This window comes from Salvelinus namaycush, chromosome 12 (genome assembly GCF_016432855.1).
Source record: "Salvelinus namaycush isolate Seneca chromosome 12, SaNama_1.0, whole genome shotgun sequence".
Classification (NCBI taxonomy): domain Eukaryota; kingdom Metazoa; phylum Chordata; class Actinopteri; order Salmoniformes; family Salmonidae; genus Salvelinus; species Salvelinus namaycush.
In genome coordinates this window covers 10,697,288-10,714,252 of record NC_052318.1, presented here as the reverse complement: position 1 = coordinate 10,714,252, position 16,965 = coordinate 10,697,288, and the positions used below count along the sequence as shown (strand labels likewise).

At 45.7% G+C, this 16,965-nt stretch overlaps 1 protein-coding gene across 1 annotated transcript in view; it reads right to left on the bottom strand.

The window, feature by feature from the left end:
- The window catches only part of LOC120056769 (rho GTPase-activating protein 26-like), a 108,842-nt gene that overhangs the window by 24,680 nt on the left and 67,197 nt on the right, over positions 1-16,965 (bottom strand). Inside the window, exons 2-5 of the mRNA XM_039004976.1 lie at positions 8,907-9,002; positions 7,891-7,952; positions 6,183-6,254; positions 540-641 (exon numbers count right to left, since the gene is read on the bottom strand). Of these exons, the coding sequence (XP_038860904.1) occupies positions 540-641; positions 6,183-6,254; positions 7,891-7,952; positions 8,907-9,002 (332 nt within the window). The remainder of the gene's footprint in view (positions 1-539; positions 642-6,182; positions 6,255-7,890; positions 7,953-8,906; positions 9,003-16,965) is intronic.

The window sequence follows — 16,965 nt, the reverse complement described above, 5'->3', positions numbered from 1 at the left end:
GGTGTGTGCTACTTCATGGAAACATGGACCTACTGCAGCAAGGGAAAGGTGTGTGCTTACTTCATGGAAACATGGACCTACTGCAGCAAGGGAAAGGTATGTGCTTACTTCATGGAAACATGGACCTACTGCAGCAAGGGAAAGGTGTGTGCTTACTTCATGGAAACATGGACCTACTGCAGCAAGGGAAAGGTGTATGCTTACTTCATGGAAACATGGACCTACTGCAGCAAGGGAAAGATGTGTGCTTACTTCATGGAAACATGGACCTACTGCAACAAGGGAAAGGTGTGTGCTACTTCATGGAAACGTGGACCTACTGCAGCAAGGGAAAGGTGTGTGCTTACTTCATGGAAACATGGACCTACTGCAGCAAGGGAAAGGTGTGTGCTTACTTCATGGAAACATGGACCTACTGCAGCGAGGGAAAGGTGTGTGCTTACTTCATGGAAACGTGGACCTACTGCAGCAAGGGAAAGGTGTGTGCTTACTTCATGGAAACATGGACCTACTGCAGCAAGGGAAAGGTGTGTGCTTACTTCATGGAGATGTGCTTCTTTCTTCTTTGCTGATAGACTCAGGTGCTTCTCCAGTACAGCACAGTACTTCTCTGTCTCTTTGTCGTATTTCTTCTTGGCTTCCTGTGAGATGTCAGTAAAAAGGTCACCAACAGTCACTTTGTTTCCTCTAAAGTCCTGGACACCACACACAGCAATGTGTATTTTTAATTAACCAGGAAGCCCAATTGAGGTCAGAAGACATCTTTCTTAAGGGAGACCTCTATATCAGACACATGGCCCATTTCCAAAAAGGATTTAACCCAGTGTTATACCCAAAATACTTTCTGTTTCAATCTACGCGGTACTGGCCCATGGCTCCGGTGAACCTGTTTCACTTGGGGCCAAAGCCAAGCCACTGGAACTGCAGCTTTAATTTACATAATGGCTAACTGTGAACTTTAACACCTTCTCACAAAGAAACTGTTTTGATTATGCAGGGTTGTTGATTCTGCTCTTTACAAGTCCTCACTGTCAGCCCTAGCTATGGAAACACAATGCCCCTAGTATATCATAAGGGTGTATACACTGGTGTAACACTGGTGTTACAGTTGAAAAGCAGCAATAGATCTCTGTTTTGACATCATCACTGCTACACTCTTAGAAAAAACGGTGCCATCTAGAACCTGAAAGAATTCTTCAGCTGTCCCCATAGGAGAAATCTTTGAAGAACCATGTTTTGTTCCAGGTAGAACCCTTTCGGGTTCCATGTAGAATCCTTTCCACAGAGGGTTCTACATGGAACCCAAACGGGTTCTACCTGGAACCAAAATGGTTCTCCTATGGGGACAGCCGAAGAACCCTTTTGGAACCCTTTTTTCTGAGTGTACCTTCCAACAGAACATAATTTCTCAAGAGTCGTGGGTATTATTGGTATGTCCAGAGCTCAGCTTCACCGACAAACCTGGAGGCACATGTTGTGAGACACAGGTTGAAATCACAAGTCCTCTAGGGCTGCAGAAACCAACAGAGACAGCTCACAGCTGGTGGGAAAACAGACCACTTTATACCGAACCTCTGGTATTGAGGTCATCCACAGACAGACATACAGACATAACAGGGTGTGTCAGTACTAACATACAGTACAGTACTCATCACCCTGGGGCACATTGACTGTGTCCACACCTGCTACTGAGTGATGTCATCATCCCTGTCCACCCAGTCACATGACCCAGCCTTTCAAAACCAGCCAGTTTCCACAGGAAGTAGAAGCAATCAACCCTCCTCAGAACAGAATGACCACAACAGCTGCTCAACACATCACTTCGAAGCATCATAATATAGCAAACCAAAGTCATTCTATTAGCTCTAACCCTTCATAATAAATTCACCTGCATCATGGCTGTTATACACTTTTGACATGTTTCAAGGCCGTGCTATCCGGGATCCTTGGGACGTCCCTACCCCCCATTGAAGTTGAAATTTTGAATGGTTAAGGTTGGGTACGGGTTAAAGTTAGGTAAGGGTTATGGTTAAGATTAGGGTTAGGGTAAGGTTAGGGTTTAGGGTAGGGACGTCCCAAGGATCCCGGATAGAACTCATCTACCTTTCAATGTAGGCTTTTTGAGTTCAAGTATCCTTCAAACACTCAATTATTCTTCAAACATTCAATTAACATACACATCCTTCTAACTTAGACTTCATAATGATATGGTGTGAAGTACATTCAAAGTTATATCAATTTAATATTACTCTCAATATGATGTCCGTTACCTTTCTTCATTAATTAACAATACACCAGCTAAATCCTGATAAAGCCCTTCATGTATTACCATTATTGGCCATGTGGTGGCAGTGTCTTATCACATACGACCTCTCAGCTCTGGCAGGCAGAGCTGAGAGCAATTTAGACACACCGAGGTAGTGTAGGGAGATCTCTGAATGTGGTCATCAATGGTGATTTAATAGAGGGATGTTACTCCCCGCAGTGCATACATTACATAGTCTAGCCTACAAACATATAACTTCTACAGTTGAAGTCGGAAGTTTACATACATCTTAGCCAAACATATTTATACTCAGTTTTTCACAAATCCTGACATTTAATCAGTGGTGGGCCGTCAGGGCCAGCAAGGCCTTCTCTGCTGGCCTAAACATCATCAGAATATATATTTTTTGTTTTAAATATATTTTCCCACAAATATGTATTAAATTATTCCCCAGAGTAAGAGTTATGCTCTTCATTTCATAGCTTTCCTCTTGGTTGCACTGCTTCCAGCCCCAGGTTGAGATTTGGAGGGCTGGTCTTTATGTTAGATCTTTTATCCAATCATATTCAGCCATCATGTGTTGCCAGGGGTCTAAAATCTGCCCTCATGCCTTCAGAATCAACAGTGCGGGCGCTTGTAGCTTATAGTGAATGGAAATGAAAATTTAGTGTCAACCAATCAGCTTTAGAGTTGGCTATTGTACGCCTGCTGGCTGGCTCCAGTGTTACACAGGAGCCAGCTAGCAGGCGTAGTGCGTGCACGTCTTTTGATTGGATTACCAATATTGAGAGGCAGGTCCTATGGGCAGGTCTATGCAGATCTAGGAAACTGAATTTGATAAACAAATTAATTCGCGTACTACTAAGCTGTTTTTTCAACCCACAATGGCGGAAGGAGGAGAAGATATCGATTTGGTCGAGGATATAATTATAACGCCATTCTCAAGACGAACTTTTCAAGAAAAGTTAGACATTGTAAGGAGAGGTCGCCCGACGCCGACGCTACAAAGCCTGTCACAGGCGGGAAAGGGGTTCGTTCGCTCGCCACTTTCAAAGTTCCAACTACGAGCGCTATGGCTCCGAGAAGCACTGCAAACTGTACTGCTGGGAATGCCTATTATTTGCAAGTGATCAATTTGGTGTTTGGAGCCACACTGGCTTTGCAAACTTGAGTTGTCTAACCAAGGCAGCAACGAGACACCAAAGTACGGCTGGGCCCTTACAAGCAATGGTGCTTTTGAAAACTTTTGGGGACACCGGAGTGGATCTACAGCTCAACGAACAAGCGCGCAGGGCAACGCAGCTGCACAATGAAAAGGTGAAGGGAAATATTGAAAAGACTCATTGATTGTGTCATGTTTTTGGGTAAACACTGTTTACCCAAAAATGTCAATTTCAAGGTGACGCAACGCCTGGTTATACTGCGTTTCTGTCTAAATGTATAGTGTCTAGAGCCATGGCATCATAATGATGGTAATAAGAGGTGGATTAATTCGGGTGGGACTGTGTAGTACCTCACTGAAGGCCCAGGCCCCAGGCCCACGGCACGCCACTGCATTTAATCTTAGTAAAAATTCTGTCTTAGGTCAGTTAGGATCACCACTTTATTTTAAGAATGTGAAATGTCAGAATAATAGTAGACAGAATGATTTCTCAGCTTTCACATTCCCAGTGGGTCAGAAGTTTACATACACTCAATTAGTATTTGGTAGCATTGCCTTTAAATGAATTATCTTGGCTCAAACCTTTCAGGTAGGCTTCCACAAGCTTCCCACAATAAGTTGGGTGAATTCTGACCCATTCCTCCTGACAGAGCTGAGTCAGGTTTGTAGGCCTCCTTGCTTGCACACGCTTTTTCAGTTATGCCCACAGATTTTCTACAGGATTGAGGTCAGGGCTTTGTGATGGCCACTCCAGTACCTTGACTTTGTTGTCCTTAAGCCATTTTGCAACAACTTTGGAAGTATGCTTGGGGTCATTGTCCATTTGGAAGACCCATTTGCGACCAAGCTTTAACTTCCTGATTGATGTCTTGAGATGTTGCTTTAATATATCCACATCATTTTCCATCCTCATGATGCCATCTATTTTGTGAAGTGCACCAGTCCCTCCTGCAGCAAAGCACCCCCACAACATGATGCTGCCAGCCCCGTGAAGCGGGGTTGGGATGGAGTTCTTCAGCTTGCAAGCCTCCCCCTTTATCCTCCAAACATAACGATGGTCATTATGGCCAAACAATTATATTTTTGTTTCATCAGACCAGAGGACATTTCTCCAAAAAGCACGATCATTGTCCTCATGTGCAGTTGCAAACCTTAGTCTGGCTTTTATGGCGGTTTTGGAGCAGTGGCTTCTTCCTTGCTGAGCGGCCTTTCAGGTTATGTCAATATAGGACTCGTTTTACTGTGGATATCGATACTTTTGTACCTGTTTCCTCCAGCATCTTCACATGGTCCTTTGCTGTTGTTCGGGGATTGATTTGCACTTTTCGCTTCAAAGTACGTTCATCTCTAGGAGACAGAACGCGTCTCCTTCCTGAGCGTTATGACGGCTGCGTGGTCCCATGTTGTTTAAACTTGCGTACTATTGTTTGTACAGATGAACGTGGTACCTTCAGGCGTTTGGAAATTGCTCCCAAGGATGAACCAGACTTGTGGAGGTCTAGAATTTTTTTTTCTGAGGTCTTGGCTGATTTCTTTTGATTTGCCCATGATGTCAAGCAGAGGCACTGAGTCTGAAGGTAGGCCTTTAAATACATCCACAGGTACACGTCCAATTGACTCAAATGATGCCAATTAGCCTATCAGAAGCTTCTAAAGCCATTACATAATTTTCTGGAATTTTCCAAGCTGTTAAAAGGCAGTCAGCTTAGTGTATGTAAACTTCTGACCCACTGGAATTGTGATGCAGTGAATTATAAGTAAAATAATCTGTCTGTAAACAATTGTTAGAAAAATTACTTGTGTCATGCACAAAGTAGATATCCTAACCGACTTGCCAAAACTATAGTTTGTTAACAAGAAATTTGTGGAGTGGTTGATAAACTACTTTTCATGACTGCATTTCCTAACAATCAGTGGATACGTTAAAATGTAACAGACAAATATGTTGTTTTTTGTCTTTCAAGGCTAAACAGGGATTATAAAATGGCTACATGACCCAATAAGGATTATAATTCCCCTCATAATCACACAATGACCCCATAGTAAGGATTAACAGGACATTTAGAGGGGGGGATCCCCCCAATAGTGTGCAACTGCAGCCAGCAATTCGGGGCGTTTCTGCATCCGCAGGAACGCCATCCCTCGAGCATCCCATTGGTTCCTTCATGAACACCCCCCCTCTCTTTGCATCCTATTGGTTCATGCATTGCTATTTAGCTAGATAGCACATGGGGTCGCCCCTGCCTCCCGCCTGCTGTGTACAAGAGAAAACCTTACCCGACAGGCAGGGCCAAAGGACACTGTCTACCAGTTGTTCCTGCCTCCCGCTAGCACAGCAGGTGGGAGGCTGGGGCAATACCATGTACTAGCTAGCTTGATGGTTACTGACACAGAGTGCTTCCTAGTTAGCAAGCCAGCACACAGTGTCGCTCATGCCTGCTATGTACCAGAGTACTCCTTAGGACTAGCTGGCTAAACTAGCACAGTTTCCTTTGATCCTGTCTGCCGAACAGCTGCTCTCGCAGTCGTTATCAGAACTGCGGGAAAACAGTACCCAAGTTCTGTGGGGTTTATAGGCTGCTGGCATTCAACGATATTGTGCATTAACGCCACCTACTGTACCGGAGTGCCCCCACCTCCCGCCTGTCCTAACTAAAAAAACTATTGCAAAAGAAATATTAGTATGCAGGAAAGCCCCGAATTGGGGGCCTCAATTGCACCTTTCTCGGGGGTCCAGTCATAATATATCCTTACCTTGGCAGCACTGATCTGCTCCTTCCTGAAGCGCTCCAGCGGCATGATCAGCACATCATTGGCATTTTCAATCTGAGCAGAGATGCAGCAATCAGTCACGACACAGCTGATCACACAGGACCTCACTCCCCTGGACTTTTTCCACATTTTGTTACATTACAGCTTTATTCTAAAATTGAATAAATTGTTTTTTTCCCTCATCAATTTACACATAATACCCCATAATGACAAAGCAAAAACAGTTTTTTAGGAGTTTTCGCAAATTTATTAACAACAAAAAATGGAAATCACATTTACATAAGTATTCAGACCCTTTACTCAGTACTTTGTTGAAGCAGTGACTACAGCCTCAGGTCTTCTTGGGTATGATGCTACAAGATAGGCACACCTGTATTTGGGGAGTTTCTCACATTCTCCTCTGCAGATATTTTCAAGCTCTGTCAGGTTGGATGGGGAGCGTTGCTGCACAGCTATTTTCAGGTCTCTCCAGAGATATTCAATCGGGTTCAAGTCCGGGCTCTGGCTGGGCCACTCAAGGACATTCAGAGACTTGTCCCGAAGCCACTCCTGCATTGTCTTTCTTAGCTGTGTGTCTTTCTTAGCTTAGTGTCATTGTCCTGTTGGAAGGTGAACCTTAGCCCTAGTCTGAGGTCCTGAGCACTCTTGAGCAGGTTTTCATCAAGCATCTCTCTGTACTTTGCTCCGCTCATCTTTCCATCAATCCTGACTAGTCTCCCAGTCCTTGCCACTGAAAAACATCCCCACAACATGAATCTGTCACCACCATGCTTCACCGTAGGGATGGTGCCAGGTTTCCTCCAGATGTGACGTTTGGCATTCAGGCCAAATAATTTAATCTTGGTTTCATCAGACCAGAGCATCTTGTTTCTCATGGTCTGAGAGTCTTTAGGTGCCTTTTGGAAAGCTCCAAGTGAGCTGTCATGTGCCTTTTACTGAGGAGTGACTTCCGCCTGGCCACTCTACCATAAAGCCCTGATTGGTGGAGTGCTGCAGAGATGGTTGTCTTTCTGGAAGGTTCTCCTATTTCCACAGAGGAACTCTAGAACTCTGTCAGAGAGACCATCATGTTCTTGGTCACCTCCCTGACCAAGGCCCTTCTACCTAATTTGCTCAGTTTGGCTGGGCGACCAGCTCTAGGAAGAGTCTTTGTGGTTCCAAACTTCTTCAATTTAAGAATGATGGAGGCCACTGTGTTCTTGGGGACCTTCAATGCTGCAGACATTTGTTGGTACCCTTCCCCAGATCTGTGCCTCGACACAATCCTGTCTCGGAGCTCTACGGACAATTTCTTCGACCTCATGGCTTGGTTTTTGCTCTGACATGCACTGTCAACTGTGGGACCGTATATAGACAGGTGTGTGCCTTTTCAAATCATGTCCAATCAATTGAATTTACCACAGGTGGACTCCAATCAAGTTGTAGAAACATCTCAAGGATGCTTAATGGATGCACCTGAGCTCAATTTAGAGTCTCATAGCAAAGGGTCTGAATACTTATGTAAATAAGGTATTTCTGTTTTTGTTTTTTTTATACATTTGCAAAAATGTTTTAGCTTTGTCATTATGGGGTATTGTGTGTAGATTGCTGAGGGAAAAAATGTTTTAATCAATTTTAGAATAAGGCTGTAACGTAACAAAATTCAAGGGGTCTGAAAACTTTCAGAAGGCACTGAATATCTGACACTCACCATCCGTGTTCTCTCATCCTCCAGGTTCTGCAACACTCCAGCAAACTCCTGTAGAGACTTTGCTGTAGATGGTTAGAGACAGTCAGTCAGTCAGTCACAGACAGACAGACAGACAGACAGACAGACAGACAGACAGACAGACAGACAGACAGACAGACAGACGTTAACAATAAATAATGAGCCAGTGATCATACTGTACACAATCTAACATTCAACACGTGTGACTTTGCTTTGAAATCCTAGTTGACATGCTTGCTTTAGACCGGGATGTGTTTTCAACTAGCAAGCTACTGATTGTTCCATCCCTGCTCTAGACCAGGGTTTCTCAAACTCAGTCGTCGTCCCCCCCTGGGTGCACATTTAGTTTTTTGCCCTAGCACATAATATCTGATTCAAATAACCAAGTCAGCATTAAACTTTGATTATCTGAATTTTCTGTGTAGCGCTAGGGCTAAAACCACAACGTGCACTCGGGGGGGCGGGACCGAGTTTGGGAAACCCTAGTTTAGATCTAGCCTAGCATGACTGCATTGTTTTGGGTCAGAGTTTTCACTTGAGATGCCACGATCCTGTTCCAACATTTACACGCACTCGACAGAGTAATACTCTCCAAATGTGGAGTTCAAGTCTTACATTTTAATTCCTACTATAAAAAGGAACCCAAAATATTCCAGGAATGTACTTTTAACAGAATGGCAAGTTTATTGAGGTCCTTGAATTTCATCAAACTTGTCAAGGAACCTAAATGCATTTATAACAGCATTTAGCCCTGCTGGGAAGAAAACTGAAAAGACCAGCATGCTGGTCACCAGCCTTCGCTGTGATTCAGACACTAATGACCAGCCTTCGCTGTGATTCAGACACTAATGACCAGCCTTCGCTGTGATTCAGACACTAATGACCAGCCTTCGCTGTGATTTGGACACTGGTGACCAGCCTTCACTATGTTTCGACACTGGTGATGCGCTTATGCTGGTGCTGAGTGTGTAACTACAAGCTTCTCAGGGCGAGCTCACCAATACATATCTCGTCATCCGTTTCTGCGTCTCCTATGCACTGGAACTTAAACTCGTTGAGAGACTCTGCAAATTTCCTCTTGGCCGTGGACAGATCTGAAGGGGGACAGAGAGAGGGCAAGTCACGTTAACAAAAAGAGGGAGGCGTATGGGCGTCTATAAAAAATTATGCATGAGGTGTTAAAGTCTCCTTCCTTAGCTATGTCCTCTGCACAGTTTGTGTGTCAACCATTCTCACAGAGAGAGAGGGAGGAAGGGAGAGAGAGAAATTGACCATGCTTGTGTAAATAGCATGAGCCTTTCATGGGGCACACATGTATGATTTGCAGTTGCTTGCCAGTCTGAATAATTTTTAACTGAGGCCCTGTAACCTTGTACTTTTTCATAAATACTGAATGCCTCAGCATATCAAGGAAGCTCTCGCCTCAGGAGTGAGACCTCAGAGCTGGCTATAAAACACCAATGGTTTCAGAGTTTGCTCTCGTAAACTGAGTCACAATGTGTTGCTGCCATCAAAGCCACCAAAGTATGAAAACACTATGGCCATAAATAGCTGTACATTGAGATCTCTGTACATCGAGATCTCTGTGGTCAGACTGGTAACCTGATCATGTTTCACTTCTTCTGAAATGACTCAAATGAGGCATTAGAGTTTTGGCCAAGTTGTTTCTCTGTAAGGGCAATGTTAAAGACTGTTGGAGAAAGATTAGGTGAGTGACAGGTGGCCAACAGTGCTTTAGAGTCTAGGTGAACCAAACACCCTGTCACACACACCACACGGCAGGCAGTACGGTGCAGCAGGCCTGTCATGTCTCCTCTTCTGTGAGGTTTTCCACACATCTCTCTCTCTCTCTCTCTCTCTCTCTCTCTCTCTCTCTCTCTCTCTCTCTCTCTCTCTCTCTCTCTCTCTCTCTCTCTCTCTCTCTCTCTCTCTCTCTCTCTCTCTCTCTCTCTCTCTCTCTCTCTCTCTCTCTCTCTCTCTCTCTCTCTCTCTCTCTCTCTCTCTCTCTCTCTCTCTCTCTCTCTCTCTCTCTCTCTCTCTCTCTCTCTCTCTCTCTCTCTCTCTCTCTCTCTCTCTCTCTCCCTCTCCCTCTCCCTCTCCTTGTGTCCAATCATCTCAACTCTTTAGAGACAACCCCTCTCCTGACTGAGTTTAGACTCTCGTCACATTGTAAAGATGACATGAACAGATCTATAGCAAAGCATGGTGACAAACACATGAAAGATAAAACAGTACATCATATAACATTCTTACACCGCTACATGTCTTTAATACAAAATGTATAATACCACCAAACAACAATATTACAATGTGTGCGTATGTTATTGTGTATGTGTGTGTCTGTACCTGTGTGTGTGTCTCTTCACAGTCATCGCTGTTCCATAAGGTGTATTTTTATCTGTTTTTTAAATCTAATTTCACTGCTTGCATCAGTTACCTGATGTGGAATATAGTTCCATGTAGTCATGGCTCTATGTAGTACTGGCATGGGTGTCCGAGCTGTGTGCTAGTAGTATAAACAGACCTCTGGTGGCATGTCTTGTGGGGTATGCATGGGTGTCCGAGCTGTGTGCTAGTAGTATAAACAGACCTCTGGTGGCATGTCTTGTGGGGTATGCATGGGTGTCCGAGCTGTGTGCTAGTAGTATAAACAGACCTCTGGTGGCATGTCTTGTGGGGTATGCATGGGTGTCCGAGCTGTGTGCTAGTAGTTTAAACAGACCTCTGGTGGCATGTCTTGTGGGGTATGCATGGGTGTCCGAGCTGTGTGCTAGTAGTTTAAACAGACCTCTGGTGGCATGTCTTGTGGGGTATGCATGGGTGTCCGAGCTGTGTGCTAGTAGTTTAAACAGTGCATGTACCTGAGCACACAGAGGCACCTGGACTGCTTATCGCAAATGTTAAATAGAGCTAAGTGCCCATTTGGGGATGTCTGATTTCTGAGAGCGGGGTCACGGCCAAGGTCACGGCCAGGGTCTGCCATTATCAACGGTGACCCTGGAGAAATTAGGGTTAAGTGCCTTGATCAAGGGCACATCGGCAGAATGTTCACCTTGTCGACTCGGGGATTTAAAATAGCAACCTTTCGGTTACTGGCCCAAAGCTCTAACCACTAGGCTACACATATTAAATAATATGAATCACCTCTGCAGCCAGTTGGGTTTTTGCAAAGAGATCTCTTGTAAAAGGTGCTCTAACTCAATCCCAGCCAGGGCAGAGGAAAACTTGCCTGGCTACCCAGACTCCTTGCTCCAGCCAAATGCTACGCAACACCCTCGGCCAGAGCCAGAACACACATGGGTAATTAGTCTTGGCTTTGATAGTAAGCATTAAGCTAACCGCTGCCATTACTGTTTTGTCACTGGATGTTCTGAGACGCCAGAGGAAGGAGAGCGGCCAAGGATACACGCAAAAAATAAATGACCTTATTGACTCCCGCCTCTCCAGCCCTCTACTTCTCCTCCTCTATCCTCTGATTCCTAATCTCCGGCCCACCACACAATGATGCAGCACAGTCCTGCTCTCTAGCCCCTGGAACACAATCTCACAGGGCCCCTGAAGACAGACACAGACCGGCAAGGAGGGAAAAAGACGGGAATCCGCCAGGGTGCCTGCACCCGGAAGCAACAGAGCAATTTAAACATGACAAACGGCAGTAGCAGTACACATTGACCGTGTCAGTGAAAGTCTGAGAGTGAAAGTCTGTGAGTGTGTGTGCGTCTAACTGTGTTCCTGACTATGTGACTCCACTTTAAGGCCGGGCCCTGTAACCATATCAACAGGATATCCACAAGCAGCCAGAGTGCTATGCAGCACTATATATAAACACTATTCATTCAGGAAAACAAAGGCATATTTCAGCAGCAACACAGCATTGGATTTGTCTCAACTCCCGACTTGACCCAGGCAGCTGAGGAAACCGATGATTACAGTTTTACCTGGAAGGAAGGGAGGCTAAAGTACAGTCACTTCAGTTAGGGCTATGACTACAGTCACTTCAGTTAGGGCTGTGACTACAGTCACTTCAGTTAGGGCTGTGACTACAGTCACTTCAGTTAGGGCTATGACTACAGTCACTTCAGTTTGGGCTGTGACTACAGTCACTTCAGTTTGGGCTGTGACTACAGTCACTTCAGTTAGGGCTGTGACTACAGTCACTTCAGTTAGGGCTGTGACTACAGTCACTTCAGTTTGGGCTGTGACTACAGTCACTTCAGTTAGGGCTGTGACTACAGTCACTTCAGTTAGGGCTGTGACTACAGTCACTTCAGTTAGGGCTGTGACTACAGTCACTTCAGTTAGGGCTGTGACTACAGTCACTTCAGTTAGGGCTGTGACTACAGTCACTTCAGTTAGGGCTGTGACTACAGTCACTTCAGTTAGGGCTGTGACTACAGTCACTTCAGTTAGGGCTGTGACTACAGTCACTTCAGTTAGGGCTGTGACTACAGTCACTTCAGTTAGGGCGTGGCTATGTGACTACAGTCACTTCAGTTAGGGCTGTGACTACAGTCACTTCAGTTAGGGCTGTGACTACAGTCACTTCAGTTAGGGCTGTGACTACAGTCACTTCAGTTTGGATATGTGACTACAGTCACTTTAGTTAGGGTGTGGCTATGTGACTACAGTCACTTCAGTTAGGGCTGTGACTACAGTCACTTCAGTTAGGGCTGTGACTACAGTCACTTTAGTTAGGGCTGTGACTACAGTCACTTTAGTTAGGGCTTGGCTATGTGCAGTTGTGTGAAACAAAGACACTCTGTGACATTCTAGGACACTCTGTGACATTCTAGGACACTCTGAGACATTCTAGGACACTCTGAGACATATCAAGACGTAGATTATTATCAAATGAGACACGGAATTTCCTGAAAATGATCCTTGCTGTGTGTCACTCAGATAGCAGAACAACATGAACCAAAATAAGTGGTGTTGTTTCTGACGGACAATGACTGATTCATCAGTTCATTCGTTGAACCCCACGTCTTCATTGACTGACCCACCCTATCTTTAGGCCTTCCATCATCACCAATCACCTCTACACTTCAAATATATTACTAAACAGGAATATCTCCGGCACCCAGTCTCTACTCTTATCTTCGAGAGAGAGAGAGAGAGAGAGAGAGAGAGAGAGAGAGAGAGAGAGAGAGAGAGAGAGAGAGAGAGCTGAGCAAAGAAAAGAGTCCCCTCATCCAGCTGGTCCTGGGGCTGAGTTCACAAACCTGTTCTACTAACACACTGAAGCCTCAGGACCAGAACATCCAATCAATCAGGATAAACCAAATTACAACACAGTCAAAACAAAACTATATTGCTTATTGGGAAACACAAGCACAAACACAAAGCAAAATGCAGTGCTATCTGGCCCTAAATCGACAGTACACTGTGGCTAAATATTTGACCATGGTTACTGATCAAAACCTTAGAAAAACCTTGACAAAGTACAGGCTCAGTGAGCACAGCCTTGCCATTGAAAAGGGTAGACACAGGAAAACCTGTCTCCCTGTAGAGGAAAGGCTGTGCAACCACTGCACAACAGCAGAACCTGAGACGGAGCTGCATTTCCTGACAAAATGTTTAAAAAAACAAAAAAAACAATTAGAGACTGTCATTTCCCCAAATTTGAAACCCTTATTCAAGGTTTCAAAGACCTCCCTGATGAGAGTAGGCTACCAGTCCTGTTGGGGGAGGACGCAGAGAGCTGTGGGTTGGCAGCGCACTACATTGCTGCCTGCCATAAGTTGAGGGACAGTGTCTGACAGACCAATCAACCTGCACATGTACTCTACTGTATGCTTATTGTTGAATGTATGGTTATTTTGACACTTGGTTATTGTTGTTACTGTTGTCCCGTTGACAATTTTGATTCTCATTTTTATATTGTAAATATCCAAAATAAGCTTTGGAAATATGTACATTGTTACGTCATGCCAATAAAGCAAATTTAATTGAATTGAAAGAGAGACAGAGACAGAGACAGAGACAGAGAGACAGAGAGAGAGAGAGACAGAGAGAGAGAGAGAGAGAGAGAGAGACAGAGACAGAGACAGAGACAGAGACAGAGAGAGAGAGACAGAGAGAGAGAGAGAGAGAGAAAGACGACCCTTGAGACGCAGCCCACGGCAGAACTTTGCTCCTCCCCTCCATCTCCATGGCAACGGCCTTAGCGTCCCGTTAACTAAAGAAAACGTGTGTCTACAAGTACAATCTTGTTGTATTTGAGTCCTTTAATTTCCATCTGTTTGTCAGAATGAGGATAGGCACTGATCTGGAGACAGACAACACGTGTTCCTGTAACGTCACCCAGGGAGGAAACTGAGGTCTCTCAGCTGTTCTCAGAGACAAATGTGAGGTAAGAGGAGTGGAAATGAAAGTATTCCACTTCCAGGAGGTGTCAACAGGAAAGCTAGAGGTCAGGAGTCATTGTTCTGTCAGCTGTATCAGTCACAGACCATGCCAGCACACACACATACGCACACGCACACACACACACACACACACTCTCAGAGCAGGCTGGTTACATGAATTGCAACGTCAAGTCAATGCTGGGCCTCTACTCTGCACTCACTAGGATAATCTCCATTGCATACTCCTCGCGTCCTTCCATAAGTCCCTCCCCTCTGAACTTCTTCTCAAAATGGGTTTTGAGGAGGAGGCGAGGACAGAGGAGTATGCAATGGAGATTCTCCCATTTTGTGCGCTTATGACCTTCTCCTTGCCCCAGAAGTGAGGCACAGGGACATCCCCTAACTTACCACAGGATGACAAAGGTCAAACTGTGTCATTGAAAGAGAACAACATGATATACCCCCAGTTCCAACATGATATACCCCCAGTCCCAACATGATATACCCCCAGTCCCAACATGATATACCCCCAGTCCCAACATGATATACCCCCAGTCCCAACATGATATACCCCCAGTCCCAACATGATATACCCCCAGTCCCAACATGATACACCCCCAGTCCCAACATGATACACCCCCAGTCCCAACATGATACACCCCCAGTCCCAACATGATATACCCCCAGTCCCAACCTGATACACCCCCAGTCCCAACATGATATACCCCCAGTCCCAACCTGATATACCCCCAGTCCCAACATGATACACCCCCAGTCCCAACCTGATACACCCAGTCCCAACATGATATACCCCCAGTCCCAACCTGATGCACCCAGTCCCAACATGATATACCCAGTTCCAACATGATATACCCCCAGTCCCAACCTGATACACCCACAGTCCCAACATGATATACCCCCAGTCCCAACATGATATACCCCCAGTCCCAAAATGATATACCCCCAGTCCCAAAATGATATACCCCCAGTCCCAACATGATACACCCAGTCCCAACATGATATACCCCCAGTCCCAACATGATATACCCCCAGTCCCAACATGATATACCCCCAGTCCCAACATGATACACCCAGTCCCAACATGATACACCCAGTCCCAACATGATACACCCCCAGTCCCAACATGATATACCCCCAGTCCCAACCTGATACACCCAGTTCCAACATGATATACCCCCAGTTCCAACATGATATACCCCCAGTCCCAACATGATATACCCCCAGTCCCAACCTGATATACCCCCAGTCCCAACCTGATATACCCCCAGTCCCAACCTGATATACCCCCAGTCCCAACCTGATATACCCCCAGTCCCAACCTGATATACCCCCAGTCCCAACATGATATACCCCCAGTCCCAACATGATACACCCAGTCCCAACATGATACACCCAGTCCCAACATGATATACCCCCAGTCCCAACATGATATACCCCCAGTCCCAACCTGATATACCCCCAGTCCCAACCTGATATACCCCCAGTCCCAACATGATACACCCCCAGTCCCAACCTGATACACCCAGTTCCAACATGATATACCCCCAGTCCCAACATGATACACCCAGTCCCAACATGATATACCCCCAGTCCCAACATGATATACCCCCAGTCCCAACATGATACACCCCCAGTCCCAACCTGATACACCCAGTTCCAACATGATATACCCCCAGTCCCAACCTGATATACCCCCAGTCCCAACATGATATACCCCCAGTCCCAACATGATATACCCCCAGTCCCAACATGATACACCCAGTCCCAACATGATATACCCCCAGTCCCAACATGATATACCCCCAGTCCCAACATGATATACCCCCAGTCCCAACATGATATACCCCCAGTCCCAACATGATATACCCCCAGTCCCAACATGATATACCCCCAGTCCCAACATGATATACCCCCAGTCCCAACATGATACACCCAGTCCCAACATGATACACCCAGTCCCAACATGATACACCCAGTCCCAACATGAGATACACCCAGTCCCAACCTGATATACCCCCAGTCCCAACATGATATACCCCCAGTCCCAACATGATATACCCCCAGTCCCAACATGATATACCCCCAGTCCCAACATGATATACCCCCAGTCCCAACATGATATACCCCCAGTCCCAACATGATATACCCCCAGTCCCAACATGATATACCCCCAGTCCAAACATGATATACCCCCAGTCCAAACATGATATACCCCCAGTCCCAACATGATATACCCCCAGTCCCAACCTAATACACCCCCAGTCCCAACATGATACACCCCCAGTCCCAACATGATATACCCCCAGTCCCAACATGATATACCCCCAGTCCCAACATGATATACCCCCAGTCCCAACATGATATACCCCCAGTCCCAACATGATATACCCCCAGTCCCAACATGATATACCCCCAGTCCCAACATGATACACCCAGTCCCAACATGATACACCCAGTCCCAACATGATATACCCCCAGTCCCAACATGATATACCCCCAGTCCCAACCTGATACACCCCCCCAGTCCCAACCTGATATACCCCAAGTCCCAACCTGATACACCCCCAGTCCCAACATGATATACCCCCAGTCCCAACCTGATACACCCAGTTCCAACATGATATACCCCCAGTCCCAACCTGATACACCCAGTCCCAACATGATATACCCCCAGTCCCAACATGATATA